Raw genomic sequence first — 15,507 nt, 5'->3', positions numbered from 1 at the left:
ATGCCAGGATTGGGGGATGAGGAGTACCATTCATACCAGGATTGCGGGATGAGTGGTACCATGCATACCAGGATAGGGGGTAAGGGGACCATACATACCAGGATAGGGATGAGGTAGTACCATGCATACTAGGATTGGGGGGTGAGAGGACCATGCATACCAGAATTGGAGGATGAGGGGTACCATGCATACCAGGATAGGGGGTAAGGGAACCATACATAAAAGGATAGGGATGAAGGAGTACCATTCATACCAGGATAGGGATGAGGGAGTACCATGCATACCAAGATAGGGGGTGAGGGGACCATACATACCAGGATAGGGATGACGGGTACCATGTATACCAGGATAGGGAGTGAGGGGATCATGCATACCAGGATAGGGATGAGGGAGTACCATGCATACTAGGATTGGGGGGTGAGAGGACCATGCATACCAGGATTGGAGGATGAGGGGTACCATGCATACCAGGATTGGGGGGTGAGAGGACCATCCATACCAGGATAGGGATGAGGGAGTACCATGCATACCAAGATAGGGGATGAGGGGACCATACATACCAGGATAGGGATGACGGGTACCATGTATACCAGGATAGGGAGTGAGGGGATCATGCATACCAGGATAGGGATGAGGGAGTACCATGCATACCAGGATTGGGGGGTGAGGGGACCTTGCATACCAGGATTGTGGGGGGGGTGAGGGGACCATGTATACCAGGATAGGAATGAGGGGTGACATGCATACCAGGATAGGAGGGGGCAGCACATACCAGGATGGGAGACCATATACCAATAAAAATGCTTGCCACCCGGGCGTAGAAAGGGTTCATAGCTAGTAGTCTATAGTAGTATGTGGCCCCTGTGTGAACTCTAATAAATCAATAGTAAAAACAGATCAAATAATCCATCAAGTAGACATAAATGCAATAGATTTACCTATAGGGTATTGTGGAGCCAGGTACCCTTGTCTTGTGGCTCTGTGGGGCAATGGCTAGCACGTTGGTCTTCTGGGGTACTTGGCTCAGTGCCCGTGCCCGCTTGTACATCACTCATACTCGCCAGTACTTGCCTTTCTATACATCAGCTGAACCAGACTGTATATCTACATTACTTGCCTGCACCTGTCGTTACAGTGTCCTGTCCCTACTGTCAGATGCAGCCCTGGAGTGGCATCTGGTAGCTACCTGCCAGACAAGCCTGACCTCACCTCTAGAGGCTCCAGTGAACACCAAGGTAGCTGCTCAGTTACGCCCCTCCAAGATAAGTCTGGTTTGTGGCAGGTACAGTGAGGCCACAATTCGCGCTCACGCCAACCAGTCTGGACGCGAGTGTTACAATCTCGTTTTGACATTACTGTGCATTATGCTCATTTGATGCGCCATTTTTTCAGGCTGATTTTGATCAGAATCCACCAGAAAAAGATGCCGTGTGCGTGTGTTCATACCTTTAGAGTGCAGGGGAAGTCAGAGTCTTTCTGTTATTTCAATGAGACCTTGGTTTTAAATGAGACCTTAGTTTCATTCTCCATTCCATACCATGGGAAGAAAATAAGAAAAAAAGGTATACTCAAACCAGGAATCTACTCTACACTCCAAAGGTCTAAGCGGGAACAAAATCGAAAACTTCCACTTAGTGGCTGCAGCAGTCAGGCGACTGATGGTCTAGAGAAGGCCATCAGAAGAGCAGCTCCGAGGCACTGAGCAGATTTTCAGGGTGAGTATATCTACTTTTTTTCTTTTTTTCTCAAGGCTTGCTGCTGTCACTTTTTTTACCCAAACTGGAAAATCCTTTTAAGTCATTATCACTAGCTGTTGTAAATCTGTAAATCCTGGAAATCTAAGTTGACAATTAAAATTCTGATGACTTACTGATGAAACTTCCAGCTAATAACCTCACCTGACAGATTGTGCCATGATGCAGGAATCTGCAGAGCAGGAACATTCGCTGGCATCATGAACCATTCCAAAGTTGTGTCCAATTTCATGAGCAATTGTGGCCCCCACAGAAATGGCCTGCTCACTGTGGTCCTGGGGAAAGATGCCCATTAAAATAGTTGAATAGTGAGCAATTTTGGTGGTAGATTTCTGTCATCTGTAGCTCATTTGTCAGCTTTGCTGTGTAGACTGCAACAACAGAGTTATTTTTTTATTATGACAGGGAGGAAGAAATGAATGATTAATGTATTGCTGGTAGAGTTGAGCGACTTTGGTCGGATCGGGTTTCATGAAACAAAATTTGTTTCAGATGAAGCTGGTTCGACTAGGGCAAAAAAAGTCAGAGTTTCGTCTGAAACCCGACCCCAATGCAAGTCAATGGGGAATAAAAGTCGGCATTGAGTGGATGAATGTCATCCGCTCAATGCCGACTTTTATTCCCCATTGACTTGCATTGGGGTCGGGTTTCGGACGAAACTCCGACTTTTTTTTGCCCTAGTCGGACCAGTTTCATCTGAAACAAATTTTGTTTCATGAAACCCAATCCGACCAAAGTCGCTCAACTCTAATTGCTGGAGGTAGTGCAGGATAGTAACACTTGAGATTAACTTCAAAAGGAAATGCTGTATTTCGCACAGAAAACCCTTTGCGAAATATTGTAGAAGACAAAGGAATTAAGCATTAAAAAAATCAAGGACTTGTTGGGGATTTTACTTGTTGAGTTTAATAGAGAAGTCAAAATCTGCAATTAAATCCTAGTTGTGTAGACTTTGCTGCCAACTACTTAGAAATGTGCATCAAATTCCTCATACAAAAAAATCACTACTCTCATCACCTTACCTTCTACTGTTCCCATACCAAGTCTTTCCTGGTTCACTGTGTTAGCTGGGCTCTAGCGATGACATGTGAGCACTGCAGCCAATCAAAAGCTTCAGAAGACACATTGGTCAATGGTCAACATGTCATCGTTGGAGCTGAAAGAACACAGAGCAGCAGTAATCCAGGGATGACTTCCATTAAAGTGGCTAAAGATTGGCATGGTGAGGATACTGAATTACAGGAAGTGTGTGCCTCCAAAATGGCTGACCACAGCACAACTGTGAAGGGTTAATACTAAAATCAGAGATGAAGTTTTGTTTTGTCCATTCTCTGAAGGTTTCGTTTCTTCGTTTTTGTTGCTGTAAGATACATTTTTGTAATTGGCATGGGCTGTCAAGAAACCAGACTGTTCTCATCAGGTGCAAAGATAAGGGAGGCGGGGGGTGTAAAACTCTGAAGAATATGCCATTATACTACTTTCTATTTGGATACGGACATATATGTAGTTTCCGGTTTTCTTGCAATATTATTGGTTTATAAAGTGAAATGATGCTATTGGTACTTGAGAACCTAAAAAAAGGACAAAAATCGTATTTCACATCTAGGGTATGATATATGAAGCTGGCTCTAATCTGAGAAGAGGTAGACATGATGGAATAAACACTATACCACTCACCTGAATGATTCCACAGGAGTACCCTCGGCTGCACATGGAACCCACAAATGCCAGCCCAGTTGTGGAGTCATCAAAATCAGTGTTCCTGTGAAAAGAACAATTTATTTTAACTTTTTGGTTGTTGCTTGTTCATGAGATATAGAAGAAAAGACTTGAATTGGAAAACTTTGATTGTGGAGATGTTAAAATTGCAGCTAAGGAGAATATAAACCATGACGTAGAAGATAAAGAGTCTTACGTTATGAACTGAGCATTGTCATGAGGTTGTCTTGGCAGAAGGTTGGTCCTTCTCCAATTACAGAAGAGTTCCAGGACTAACAAGGATGAGTTGGACACCTCAAACTGGTCCTTGTTCTCCCAGATTTCCAAGCCGATCAGTGCGAAATAGATGGTTAGGGGCTTGTAGACCTTGAAGAAGACATGTTTATCATAGTTATGTCCAATAGTCAAGAAAATTGCAACTGGGGACAATAGAGGTCTTTGTTTACTAGATGGCAAATTACAAGCAGCTAAATTGGAGTAATGTAGCATGAGATGAGATTGATCTAAAGTTTAGGGTAAGATTAGTGCCTATTGCCTTGAGTCACCAATATTTGCCGTGGTTTGACTTCTGCAGCATATTAATGTATGCTGCTGATGTTATCACATACTTTACATGGCAAAGGGTGAAAGGTGTTACTCCACAGCGGAAATGCCCTGTGGAACGAACCCTACGTGGCTCCATGTGTCTAAATCATTCTGAAATTTAAGTGATCAGTTTAAATTAGGCGGCATGTTTTACCATATACTCACCAAATTGACATAATTAACCATTTCAAATACCCTCTGTTTAATGATTTCTGTGCTGCGGTTATACTTTGTAAACTGAAAAAAATAAAAAACAACATTAATGTGATGTTTTCAAGAACATTACTGCATTTATTTTCTCCTTTACACACGTAATATTACACATTAGGTTCTGGATCAGCAATTGGCAGAAAGCGTTGTCCCATCCATCTATCACAGGACAGGAGATAGTTTGCTGCTCACTGCCGGTCCCACTGATTCTGAGAACAGGAGTCTTAAAGGGTTTCCAAGGCAAAATAAAACTTTGCTCAAGTGACGGAATAAATAAAAAATAAGAAACTCAGTCATACTCAGTTATCGGCACTGTCGTGGATCCAGCGCCAGCCACCATTCCACCGAACCAGTACGGCCTGTAATTGGCCACAGTGGTCAAGTGACTTTGGATAGTCGTGTCCTCATAATACATCCAGTCACCAAATAAAGGATGGAGTGGTCTGGTGACTGGTGGAACAGTGACTTCACCATTTCCTGTTTCTACGAAGACCTTGGAGAGGCCTCTATTGGATCCTGATAGGTGCCGGTAGACTGAGTGTGGTATCTTCTAAATATTGCTTGTGAAGGAAGTGAGTCCAGCTTTAATCTATAAAATGAAATCTTTTATTTCATGATTAAAATAGATATGGCAAGACTAAGCATAGCCATGATTGGGGGTGCAGCGAGGTGAAACCGGACGCGTTTCGAACCACTGCTGCATTCTTAAACTCTGATGGGGTGAAAGCCAGAACTGTGAAGCTTTACGTTTGTTGTTTGAACAGTCAATTCATTGGCTAATTATTTAGTGTGAAAGCCAGAACTGTGAAGCTTTACGTTTGTTGTTTGAACAGTCAATTCATTGGCTAATTATTTAGTGTCTGTAAAAATCTGGCCCTGAGCCTGTCAGAAGGCAGACAATGCACCTGAGCAATTGGGAAACATAATCCTATAAGTAAATGAATATATACAGTGCAGAGTAAAAACAATATTTAATTACAAAAAAGTCAATAATTTAAAAAAACACACACAAAAAAAGAGAACAAATATAAAAACGTAAGTTAGATAGCTTGTTAGTACTGTAACATGGTTTCCTGTTTCAAATTTAACCCTGTGGGAACCCATGTATTAAGAAGATGTTGGTTAACATCATAAAGATGTTCACGTATCCTTGATTTCAGTTTTCTGGTGGTAGAACCAACAAATTTGAGATTGCAAGCACGGCGTTCTATAATTTAAACTGTGTATTCTGAGTTGCAATTAGAAAAAAAAGTATTTTAAAAGTTTTGGAGCCAACAGAATTTAGAAAAAGTTTTCTAAATATGTCCTATTCAGGACAGTCCTACACTGTTCACCAATGACAAGGTGACCATATTCAGGACGGTTCTACACTGTTTACCAATGGCAAGGTGAGCCTATTTAGGATAGTCCTACAATGTTCACCAATGGCAAGGTGACCCTATTCAGGACAGTCCTACGCTGTTCACCAACAGCAAAATGACCCTATTCAGGATGGTCCTACTCTGTTCACCAACAGCAAGGTGAGCCTATTCAGGATGGTCCTACACTATTCCCCAATGGCAAGGTGACCCTATCCAGAATGGTCCTACACTGTCCACCAATATCAAGGTGACCCTTTTCAGAACGGTGCTACACTGTTCACGAAGGGTAAGCTAACCCTATTCAGGACGGGCCTACATTGTTCCCTAATGGCAAGGTGACCCTATTCAGCACCATCCTGCACAGTTCACCAATGGCTCGATAACCCTACTTCGGGACAGTCCTACACTGTCTAATATTAAAAACCTTACCATGCATCAGAAGTGTCCTTTATGAATAAGGGCAGACAACGAACCAGGTCCCAAATTGTGGACACCTCAGCCTTGGGAAGCATTTTAAATGTAATGTCCTGCTCAAGGAGGGGAGGCCACAGGCGTAGTTGCACAAAATGCAAACAATTCAAGAAAAAAACACACATTGAGCTGAAGCCTGAGTTTATATACATGCAAGATATAAATGCATGTTCACATTTGCCATGAAACATTGTTTATGCTGTAGAACATATTCCTAAATGTATACAAGGCGGGGACAGAGAAAGGGCATTACGCAAGAGGGAAGCTTTTTGGATATATCTTCTTAATACATGGGTTCCCGCTGGGTTAAATTTAAAGCGTGAAGTCATGTTACACTACTAACAAGCTATGTAGCTTACATTTATATATTTTTTCTTATATTTTTTCTGTTTTTTGTGGGTTTTTTTCTCTTTCCTGTCATTAAAGATTGTGTTTACGCTGCACTGTATATATTCACTTACTTCTAGGATTATGTTTCCGAATTGCCCAGGTGCATCGCCTGCCTTCTTATGGGATCAGAGCCAGACCTTCACAGACGCTAATTAATTAACCAATCATTTGACTGTTCAAACCATACAACAACTTTACAGCTTCACTTTTCTGGCTCTCACCCCATCAGACAGAGTTTAAGAAAGCAGCAGTGGTTCGAAATGCGTCTGGTTTCACCTCACTGCACCCCTTATCCCCAATCATGCTTAGGCATATTTTAGTGTTGCCATATCTATTTTAGTCATGAAATAAAGAATTTGATTTTATGGATTGAAGCTGGAATCGCTTCCTTCACAAGCAATGCCAATGTCTGGCAAAGGAGACTCTGGGCTTCGCACCAGAAACGTACCTGGTTTTCATCAAGGGTGAGTGGAATTTTTTGTTGCTTTTGTATTATCTTCTAAATATCCCATTATGTGGGTAAAGTTTTATTTTGCTTGGATAATCCCTTTCCCCATTAGAATGGAATTATGACTTTGGGATTCCGGAAACAGCCAAACAAAGTACTTGACTATGTCCCACAGTCTTGATGATGATTGTATCCATTCAGTCGTGTCCAACTCTTGAATACTCTGTAGGTCAGTCCTAGCAGGTATCCCTGTTTTTCACAGCTACTTTCAATTGCTTGATGTTCCTTAATGTTGTCCAGCTAAAAAGCCTTTAATATCCCCCGATTCCCTTTATCACAGACCATTCTGATGAATTTGACTTCATCACTTGTCCAAAATATTTCAGTTTCTGTCTGGTGATCCTGCCTTCTAGGGACAACTCTAAGCTTATACAATTAAAAATAGTTTTGGTGGTGATACCAGCTGTTCATAGGAATCATAAAAGTCTTTTCTATGACTACAGCATTGATTTTTCTTCTATCCTCTTTCATGTTGTCTACTGTCACAGCCAAATGTCACAATTGGGATTGCAATGGCAGTGATCACTCTTTGATGGTGATCGAGACATACTTGAACTTTCATATTTGGCCGATGCTCACATGCCCCAGTTCTATATTGCTGTTCTTCATTGTTAGTGCTCCTACAGTTCTACAGACAATGAGTGGGGTGGAGGAGCACAAGTGGAGCCATCATTCCATTCCAATAGGACACCTAAGACTTGGAGAACAGTGGGACCCCAAGTGATCAGCAAACTAACACATATTTTATGGACAGCTGATAACTTACTGCCATGGGAATACCATATTATTGTTACTCCAGTAAATGCACAGTACTGGTACTGCATATTAAACTTACTATGCTTTTATCTGTCACAATGCAAAGCTGGACATATTTCTGAGATTTTAGAAAGTTCTTTTTCTGGAAAAATAAAGCAGAAAGCGACTTTTAAAAGACACGCCTTTCAAGCAGAAATATGCAAGGGGATTTTTAGAACTTATGGCATAAGCTTTTCCTCATCTTATTTCTCGTGTATTATAGAATTGGTAATTTTTTATTCCTTTTATTGTTAATAATAGTTTAATAATATTCAAAAAATCACAAAGAACTCAATCCTACAATTGGTTACATGAGGGTGATCATTCCCTATATATACAGTTGAAACTAGAAGTTTACATACACTGTATAAAAAGACACATATGCATGTTTGTCTTATGGTAATTAGTGATGAGCGAGCATGCTCAGAAGCGTTCGGTCGTCACCCGAGCATCTCACTGCTCGGGATTCTTGGCGAGCATTCCCGGGGTTGCTCAGTGGGAGCTCGGGTCCCCGCCCTGCTTGTTTGGTACTCTTTAGAGCACCAATCAACATGCAGGGATTGTCTGCCACACGCTGTAATGCCACAGCCATGTTTGTTGTGGCATTACAGTGATTGGCTGCCCGCACAACGTCATCAGTTCTATATAAGACCTGGCGCCGCCCTGCTCGTCACAGTCAGCTCCGGAATCAGTCAGTGTATAGAGAGTTGTGGGTAATACCATATTGAATACACAAACCCAGCTAAACCAACAAATTACGGTGTATATAGATATCAGTGCTAGGTAGGCAGGCAGTGTATGTGATATATAGATATCAGTGCTAGTTAGGCAAGGCAGTGTAAGTGGGTATATAGACGTCAGTGCTAGGTAGGCAGGCAGTGTATGTGATATATAGATATCAGTGCTAGGTAGGCAAGGCAGTGTAAGTGGCATACTTCATTGCATACAGCAAGAGGTCCTTTCAATTACTGTCTGCTGCTGCCTATTACAGATATTTACCGTATATACATAGCCCAGGTATTAGTGGGCAGGAATAATTTTTTTTGCATATTAATCCTGATCATTTTATTCAAAAACAATCCAGAGCAAATATTATTTTTTGCTCCATTTTCTTGTTGGCACTGTAGAATACAGCCAGATCCTTTCCTTAGTACAGCGTTAAAATCCAGCTATCTCGCAGCGATCACATCTGAGTGCACAGAAAATTCTGCCAATTCTGTGCTGCTGTACAGTTTTGTTGGAGTGCCTTATACAAGTTATTGACACCAGTTTGCTGATAAAATAAATAGTTACCTACAGGCCAGATATTTTAAAAAAGGGTTTGGCCATCACAGCGATCACATATGTGTGCGCAGAAAATTCTGCCATTTCTGAGCTACTGTACAGTTTTGTTGGAGTGTCTTATGTAAGTTATTGACACCAGTTTGCTGATAAAAAATAGTTACCTACAGACCAGCTATTTTAAATAGGGGTTTGGCCGTCACAGTGATCGCTTCTGAGCGCGCATAAAATTCTGCCATTTCTGGGCTACTGTAAAATCTTGCTGGAGTGTCTTATACAAGTAATTGACACCAATTTGCAATAAAAAAAGAGAAGAGCCAGCACTGCCAGTGGTCAGAACGCATAACATGAGGTGCATATGCACATATCTTACTGCATTCAAAATGAGACATTTAGCAAAATATTGATCAATATATTGAGCCACCCCGCCATGCCAAGGCAATCTCATATGGGGGGTCCTACTCTACATTTTTATTTATTCACTGTGCCATTGTGGCCTCCTAAATGTTTTAAAAGCAAGACCATATCAAATGCAATCCATACCTGAAGCATATCTGCATCACTCCCGTGCAGCCAGATGGAGCAGGTGCAGATGAAGGCCAACCAGGTCTGAACACAGACATCTCAGGTTTGACCTCCACACACTGCCTGACCAGCAAACACAGATGAAGGGCAATGCAGGCTCAGACATGGATGTCTGTGTTTGCTGGTTGGGCAGTGTGTGGAGGTCAAACCTGAGATGTCTGTGTTCAGACCTGGTTGGCCTTCATCTGCACCTGCTCCATCTGGCTGCACCGGAGTGATGCAGATATGCTTCAGGTATGCATTGCATTTGATATGGTCTTGCTTTTAAAACATTTAGGAGGCCGCAATGGCACAGTGAATAAATAAAAATGTAGAGTAGGACCCCCCATATGAGATTGCCTTGGCGTGGCGGGGTGGCTCAATATATTGATCAATATTTTGCTAAATGTCTTATTTTGAATGCAGTAAGATATGTGCATATGCACCTCATGTTATGCGTTCTGACCACTGGCAGTGCTGGCTCTTCTCTTTTTTTATTGCAAATTGGTTTTGTGGCTGACCACCACTGTTGCCGTGCACGCTGGGTCATGTTCGCCATCTTTTCTGTGTTTATTGTGATTGATCTAGGCTGCTGTGCACACTCACGGCAGCCCCGCCCTGCCCCAGGCTTTATTTATTTTTGCATCCATGTCTGAGCCTGCATTGCCCTTCATCTGTGTTTGCTGGTCAGGCAGTGTGTGGAGGTCAAACCTGAGATGTCTGTGTTCAGACCTGGTTGGCCTTCATCTGCACCTGCTCCATCTGGCTGCACGGGAGTGATGCAGATATGCTTCAGGTATGGATTGCATTTGATATGGTCTTGCTTTTAAAACATTTAGGAGGCCGCAATGGCACAGTGAATAAATAAAAATGTAGAGTAGGACCCCCCATATGAGATTGCCTTGGCGTGGCGGGGTGGCTCAATATATTGATCAATATTTTGCTAAATGTCTCATTTTGAATGCAGTAAGATATGTGCATATGCACCTCATGTTATGCGTTCTGACCACTGGCAGTGCTGGCTCTTCTCTTTTTTTAAAGTAATTGACACCAGTTTGCTGAAAAAAGTAGTTACCTACAGGGCAGATATTTTACACTGGGTTTTCTGCACCACACGGATTGTATATCAGTGTGGTCAAAATTGTGTCTTTTCAGGCCTCCATTGCATTTTTTTTGCTGAGTTTTAACCTAGTTATAGACACCAGTTTGCTGCCAAAAAAAGAAATAGAGGGCAGATATTTTAAAGTGGGGTATCTCCGTCACATGGATCACATATCAGTGTGCTCCAAATTGTGCCATTTCAGGCCTCCATTGCATTGTATCATTGTGCTTAAAATTGTGTAATTTCAGGCTTCCATTGCATTTTTTTCGCTGTGTCTTAGCCTTGTTGTTGACACCTGTTTGCTGGAAAAAAAAATTGTTACTTACAGGACAGATATTTTAAATTGTGGTTTTCCTGCACACTGATCACATATACGTTCACTCTAAATTCAGTCATTTGTAGTGAATGTGGAAAATATTGTACTCCATTTCAAATGGGCAAGGCGAGTGGCAGGGATGGGGAACTGGACGTGATGGTGCATACAGAGGCCGAGGCCGTGGGCAAGCTGAAATTGAGCCACAACAAACACCCACATCTTCCCGCCGGATCCTTCCTGTCCCAATTACTAGGGGACAGCAGCAACACACCACTATTGAACCCAGAGCAGTGTCAAAAGGTTGTTGGTTGGATAGCGGATAATGCTTCCAGTCAGTTTACCGCCACCCCACACTGTCTTCCACATGGTCAACTCTGAGTGCCCTTGAGTCTGGACCGCATTTTCCTCAACCTGATCCTCCTTCCTCCCACCATGCCGATTGCCCAGAGACAACTGATCCCACACTTAGACATTCCGAAGAGCTGTTCACTTTTCCATTTATAGATTCGGGTCTCTTGCCTGATCCACTTGAAGCAGGGCAAGAGGAGATCGCATGTAGCCATGCCCAAATATTTGAGAAGCCACAGTCACACGGAGGGGACTGTGGAAACGTGTCACAAGAGGTGGACGATGATGAGACATAATTGCCAGAAAGTCAGGAGGAGGACCAGGGGAAGACAAGGTGGTGGATGATATAGTAACTGACCCAACTTGGCAGGAGGACAGCAGCACACAGGGGGAGGGAGGCATAGCACCCCAACATTCAGGAAGAAGCATTGTAGTGGCCGCAGACAAAAGGCGGGCAACCGTTCCCCGTAACACCAACACAACGGAAGTTGGCAGTACAACTGTTAGGTCTTCCCAAGTCTAGTTGTTTTTTAAAGACTTTGCTGATAACCACAAACAGGCCATTTGCACCACCTGCCATGCCCGCATCAGCAAGGGTAGCAAAACTACCAACCTGACCACCACCAGCATGATCAGGCACATGACAGCAAAGCACCCGACTTTGTGGGCCGAACCCCAGGGTCCAGGAACAGTGTCTGCGGGTGACACCACTGGTTCTTCCACTATTGTGCGTGCGCTCGAAATGTTGCTTTTTGGCTCGTGGAGACGGAAGCTTTCTGCAACCCGATGGCGGCTGCCGTCCCCTGGTACACAGTCCCCAGCGCCACTATTTCTCCCAGTGTGCTGGCCCCGCATTACACAAGCACGTGTCCCAAACATTAGCTGTGCCCTCAACTATGCTGTTACTGGGAAAGTCCACCTAAGCATGGACACGTGGACAAGTGTTTGTGGGCAGGGACGGTACATCTCGCTAACGGCACACTGGGTTAACACAGTGGAAGCCGTGACGCAGTCGGACCTTGGGATGGAACACGTCCTCCCGACACCGAGGATTGCGGGCCCTACGTCAATCAGGGTTGCCTCCACAGTCTACAGCTCCTGCATTTCCTCCTCCTCTTCAGCCTCCATCTCTGAAATGACCACATCAGTCACAAGCTGGAAGCACTGCAGCACTGCTTCAGCCAAGCAGCAACAGGCTGTGCTGAAGCTAATATGCTTAGGTGACAAACCGCACAATGCTGAACAGTTGTGTACAGCTCTGAAAGAGCAGGCAGATCTGTAGCTGACACCGCTGAACCTACAGTCAGGCATGGTCGTGTGTGACAATGGCCAGAACTTGGTGGCGGCTCTGAGGTAAGGCAAGCTCACACACGTACCAAGCTTGGCCCATGTGCTTAACCTCATTATTCATCGGTTTCTCAAAAGCTACCAGGAGCTGCCAGAGCTGCTTGTGAAAGTACGCCGCCTGTGTGTTAATTTTAGAGAGTCAGCTATAGCTTCTGCCATCCTTGCCGTGCTTCAGCAGCATTTGCAGCTTCCGGCTCATGACTGTTGTGTGATGTACCTCTAGGAGATTGGGATAGAACACCCCTTTATTGCCTCCTCCCCTTTAAGACCTTTGATGTTGTGGGAATAGATAGCTCAGCTGGGATCTTTGCTTTGGCACAAGCGTGTGGCTAGAATCATAGAATCATAGAATCAGAATCATAGAGTTGGAAGGGACCTCCTGGGCCATCTGGTCCAACCCCCTGCTCAAAGCAGGATTCGCTAAATCATCCCAGTCAGATGTCTGTCCAGCCTCTGTTTGAAGACTTCCATTGAAGGAGAACTCACCACTTCTCGTGGCAGCTTGTACCACTCATTGATTATTCTAACTGTCAAAAAGTTTTTTCTAATATCTAATCTGTGTCTCCTCCCCTTCAGTTTCATCCCATTGCTTCTAGTCTTTCCTTGTGCAAATGAGAATAAAGTTGATCCTTCTGCAATGTGACAGCCCTTTAGATATTTGTAGACAGCTATTAAGTCTCCTCTCAGTCTTCTCTTTTGCAAACTAAACATTCCCAAATCCTGCAACCTTTCCTCATAAGACAGGGTTTGCAGACCGGTCACCATTCTGGTCGCTTTTTTCTGAACTTGCTCCAGTTTGTTGATGTCTTTTCTAAAATGTGGTGCCAAAACTGGACCCAATATTCCAGATGAGGTCTCACCAAAGAGGAGTAGAGGGAAATAATGACTTCACGTGATCTAGACTGTATGCTTCTGTTAATACATCCTAGAATTGCATTTGCCTTTTTTGCTGCTGCATCACACTGTTGACTCATATTCAGTCTGTGATCTATTAGTATACCCAAGTCTTTTTCACATGTGCTGTCACTTAGCCCTATTCCTCCCATTCTGTATATGCTTTTTTCATTTTTATTGCCCAGATGTAGTACTTTGCATTTCTCCCTGTTAAAAACCATTCTGTTAGTTGCTGCCCACTTCTCCAGTTTATTTAAATCTTTTTGAATCCTCTCTCTCTCTTCTCTAGTATTAGCTATCCCTCCTAGCTTTGTGTCATCAGCAAATTTAATCAGTTTACCCTCAATTCCTTCATCTAAATCGTTGATAAAGATGTTGAACAATACAGGGCCCAGGACAGAGCCCTGTGGTACCCCACTTGAGACATTCTTCCAACTGGATGTGCAGCCATTTACGACCACTCTTTGGGTCCGATCACTAAGCCAGTTATGAATCCACCTAACAGTTGCCTTGTCCATTCCATACTTAGTCATTTTTTCAATAAGGATTGTATGAGAGACTTTGTCAAATGCTTTACTGAAGTCAAGATATACTATATCTACAGCATTTCCTTGATCCACCCAATCAGTGATACCGTCATAGAAGGAAATTAAGTTAGTCTGACATGACTTATTAGTTACAAACCCATGCTGACTCTGTTTAATCACTTCATACTTATCCAGGTATTGACATACATGTTGTTTAATAATTTGTTCAAAGATCTTTCCTGGTATAGAAGTCAGACTCACTGGCCTATAGTTGCCTGGGTCCACCTTCTTCCCCTTTTTGAAGATAGGAACAACATTTGCTCTTCTCCAGTCTTCTGGCACTTCTCCTGTTCTCCAAGAATTTTCAAAGATTATGGAGAGGGGTTCAAAAATTTCTTCTGCTATCTCCTTCAGTACTCTGGGGTGTAATTCATCTGGACCTGGAGACTTGAATTCATTTAGGTTAGCTAAGTGTTTCCTCACTATCTTTCTGTTTATAGATATCCTGGATTCTTCTATTCCCTTAATAGGACAGTGAATAACACTTGATGTTACATTTCCTTTCTGAGAGAAAACAGATGCAAAATAGAAATTTAAAAGTTCAGCCTTCTTAACATCCTGTCTTACCATTTCATTATTTTCATCCTGTAAAAATCCTATAGCATCTTTGACTTTTCTTTTACTTTTGACATATCCCCAAAATCCTTTATTATTGCTTTTGACATCTCTTGCAAGCCTCAATTCATTTTCAGCTTTAGATAATCTGATTTGTGCCCTGCAGGTTCTGCAGACAGCATTATATTATATTCTTCTTTAGATATGCCTCCCTCTTTCCATTTTATAAACATTTTTTTCTTCCTTTTTAGCATGTGCTTAAGTTCTGTGTTCATCCATCCTGGTTTCCTTAAATGCTTCCTATTCTTCCCTCTTTTCAGAATTGTTAACAACTGTGCTTTGAGAATTTCATTCTTCAAGATTTCCCATCCTTCCTTGACATTTTTGTCTTTAAGGATATCCAGCCATTGGATCCCTCCAATTCTCTTTCTGAATCCCTTAAAATCTGCCTTTCTGAAATCTAACCTTGACGTCTGAGTCTTCACAGGTCTTCCGCCTCTAGTTATCCAAAATTCTAAAATAGCATGGTCGCTACCTCCTAGGGTCCCAGCCACTTTTACCTCCTCAACCATTTCCTCCCTGTTTATAAGGATTAGATCCAAGGTAGCAGATCCCCTTGTTTTCTCCCCTACCTTTTGGAATATAAAGTTGTCAGCAAGAGAGGATAAGAATTTCCTTGACCTGTTAGTTTTGCCTGAGAGAGATTCCCAACAAATGTCT

The 15,507-nt window shown here is 42.8% G+C and overlaps 1 protein-coding gene across 1 annotated transcript in view; it reads right to left on the bottom strand.

The window, feature by feature from the left end:
* LOC141060798 (zinc metalloproteinase-disintegrin-like protein H3) overlaps positions 1 to 15,507 on the bottom strand; it is a 187,038-nt gene that overhangs the window by 72,467 nt on the left and 99,064 nt on the right. The window contains exons 7-11 of the mRNA XM_073557153.1: positions 7,834 to 7,896; positions 4,224 to 4,295; positions 3,670 to 3,839; positions 3,432 to 3,516; positions 1,899 to 2,029 (exon numbers count right to left, since the gene is read on the bottom strand). Of these exons, the coding sequence (XP_073413254.1) occupies positions 1,899 to 2,029; positions 3,432 to 3,516; positions 3,670 to 3,839; positions 4,224 to 4,295; positions 7,834 to 7,896 (521 nt within the window). The remainder of the gene's footprint in view (positions 1 to 1,898; positions 2,030 to 3,431; positions 3,517 to 3,669; positions 3,840 to 4,223; positions 4,296 to 7,833; positions 7,897 to 15,507) is intronic.

The sequence above is a fragment of the Dendrobates tinctorius genome, unplaced genomic scaffold (assembly GCF_039654945.1).
Source record: "Dendrobates tinctorius isolate UK_male_01 unplaced genomic scaffold, ASM3965494v1 ptg000245l, whole genome shotgun sequence".
NCBI classification, from domain to species: domain Eukaryota; kingdom Metazoa; phylum Chordata; class Amphibia; order Anura; family Dendrobatidae; genus Dendrobates; species Dendrobates tinctorius.
The sequence above is the reverse complement of the archived record's forward strand: the minus strand, read 5'-3'. Positions and strand labels throughout refer to the sequence as shown.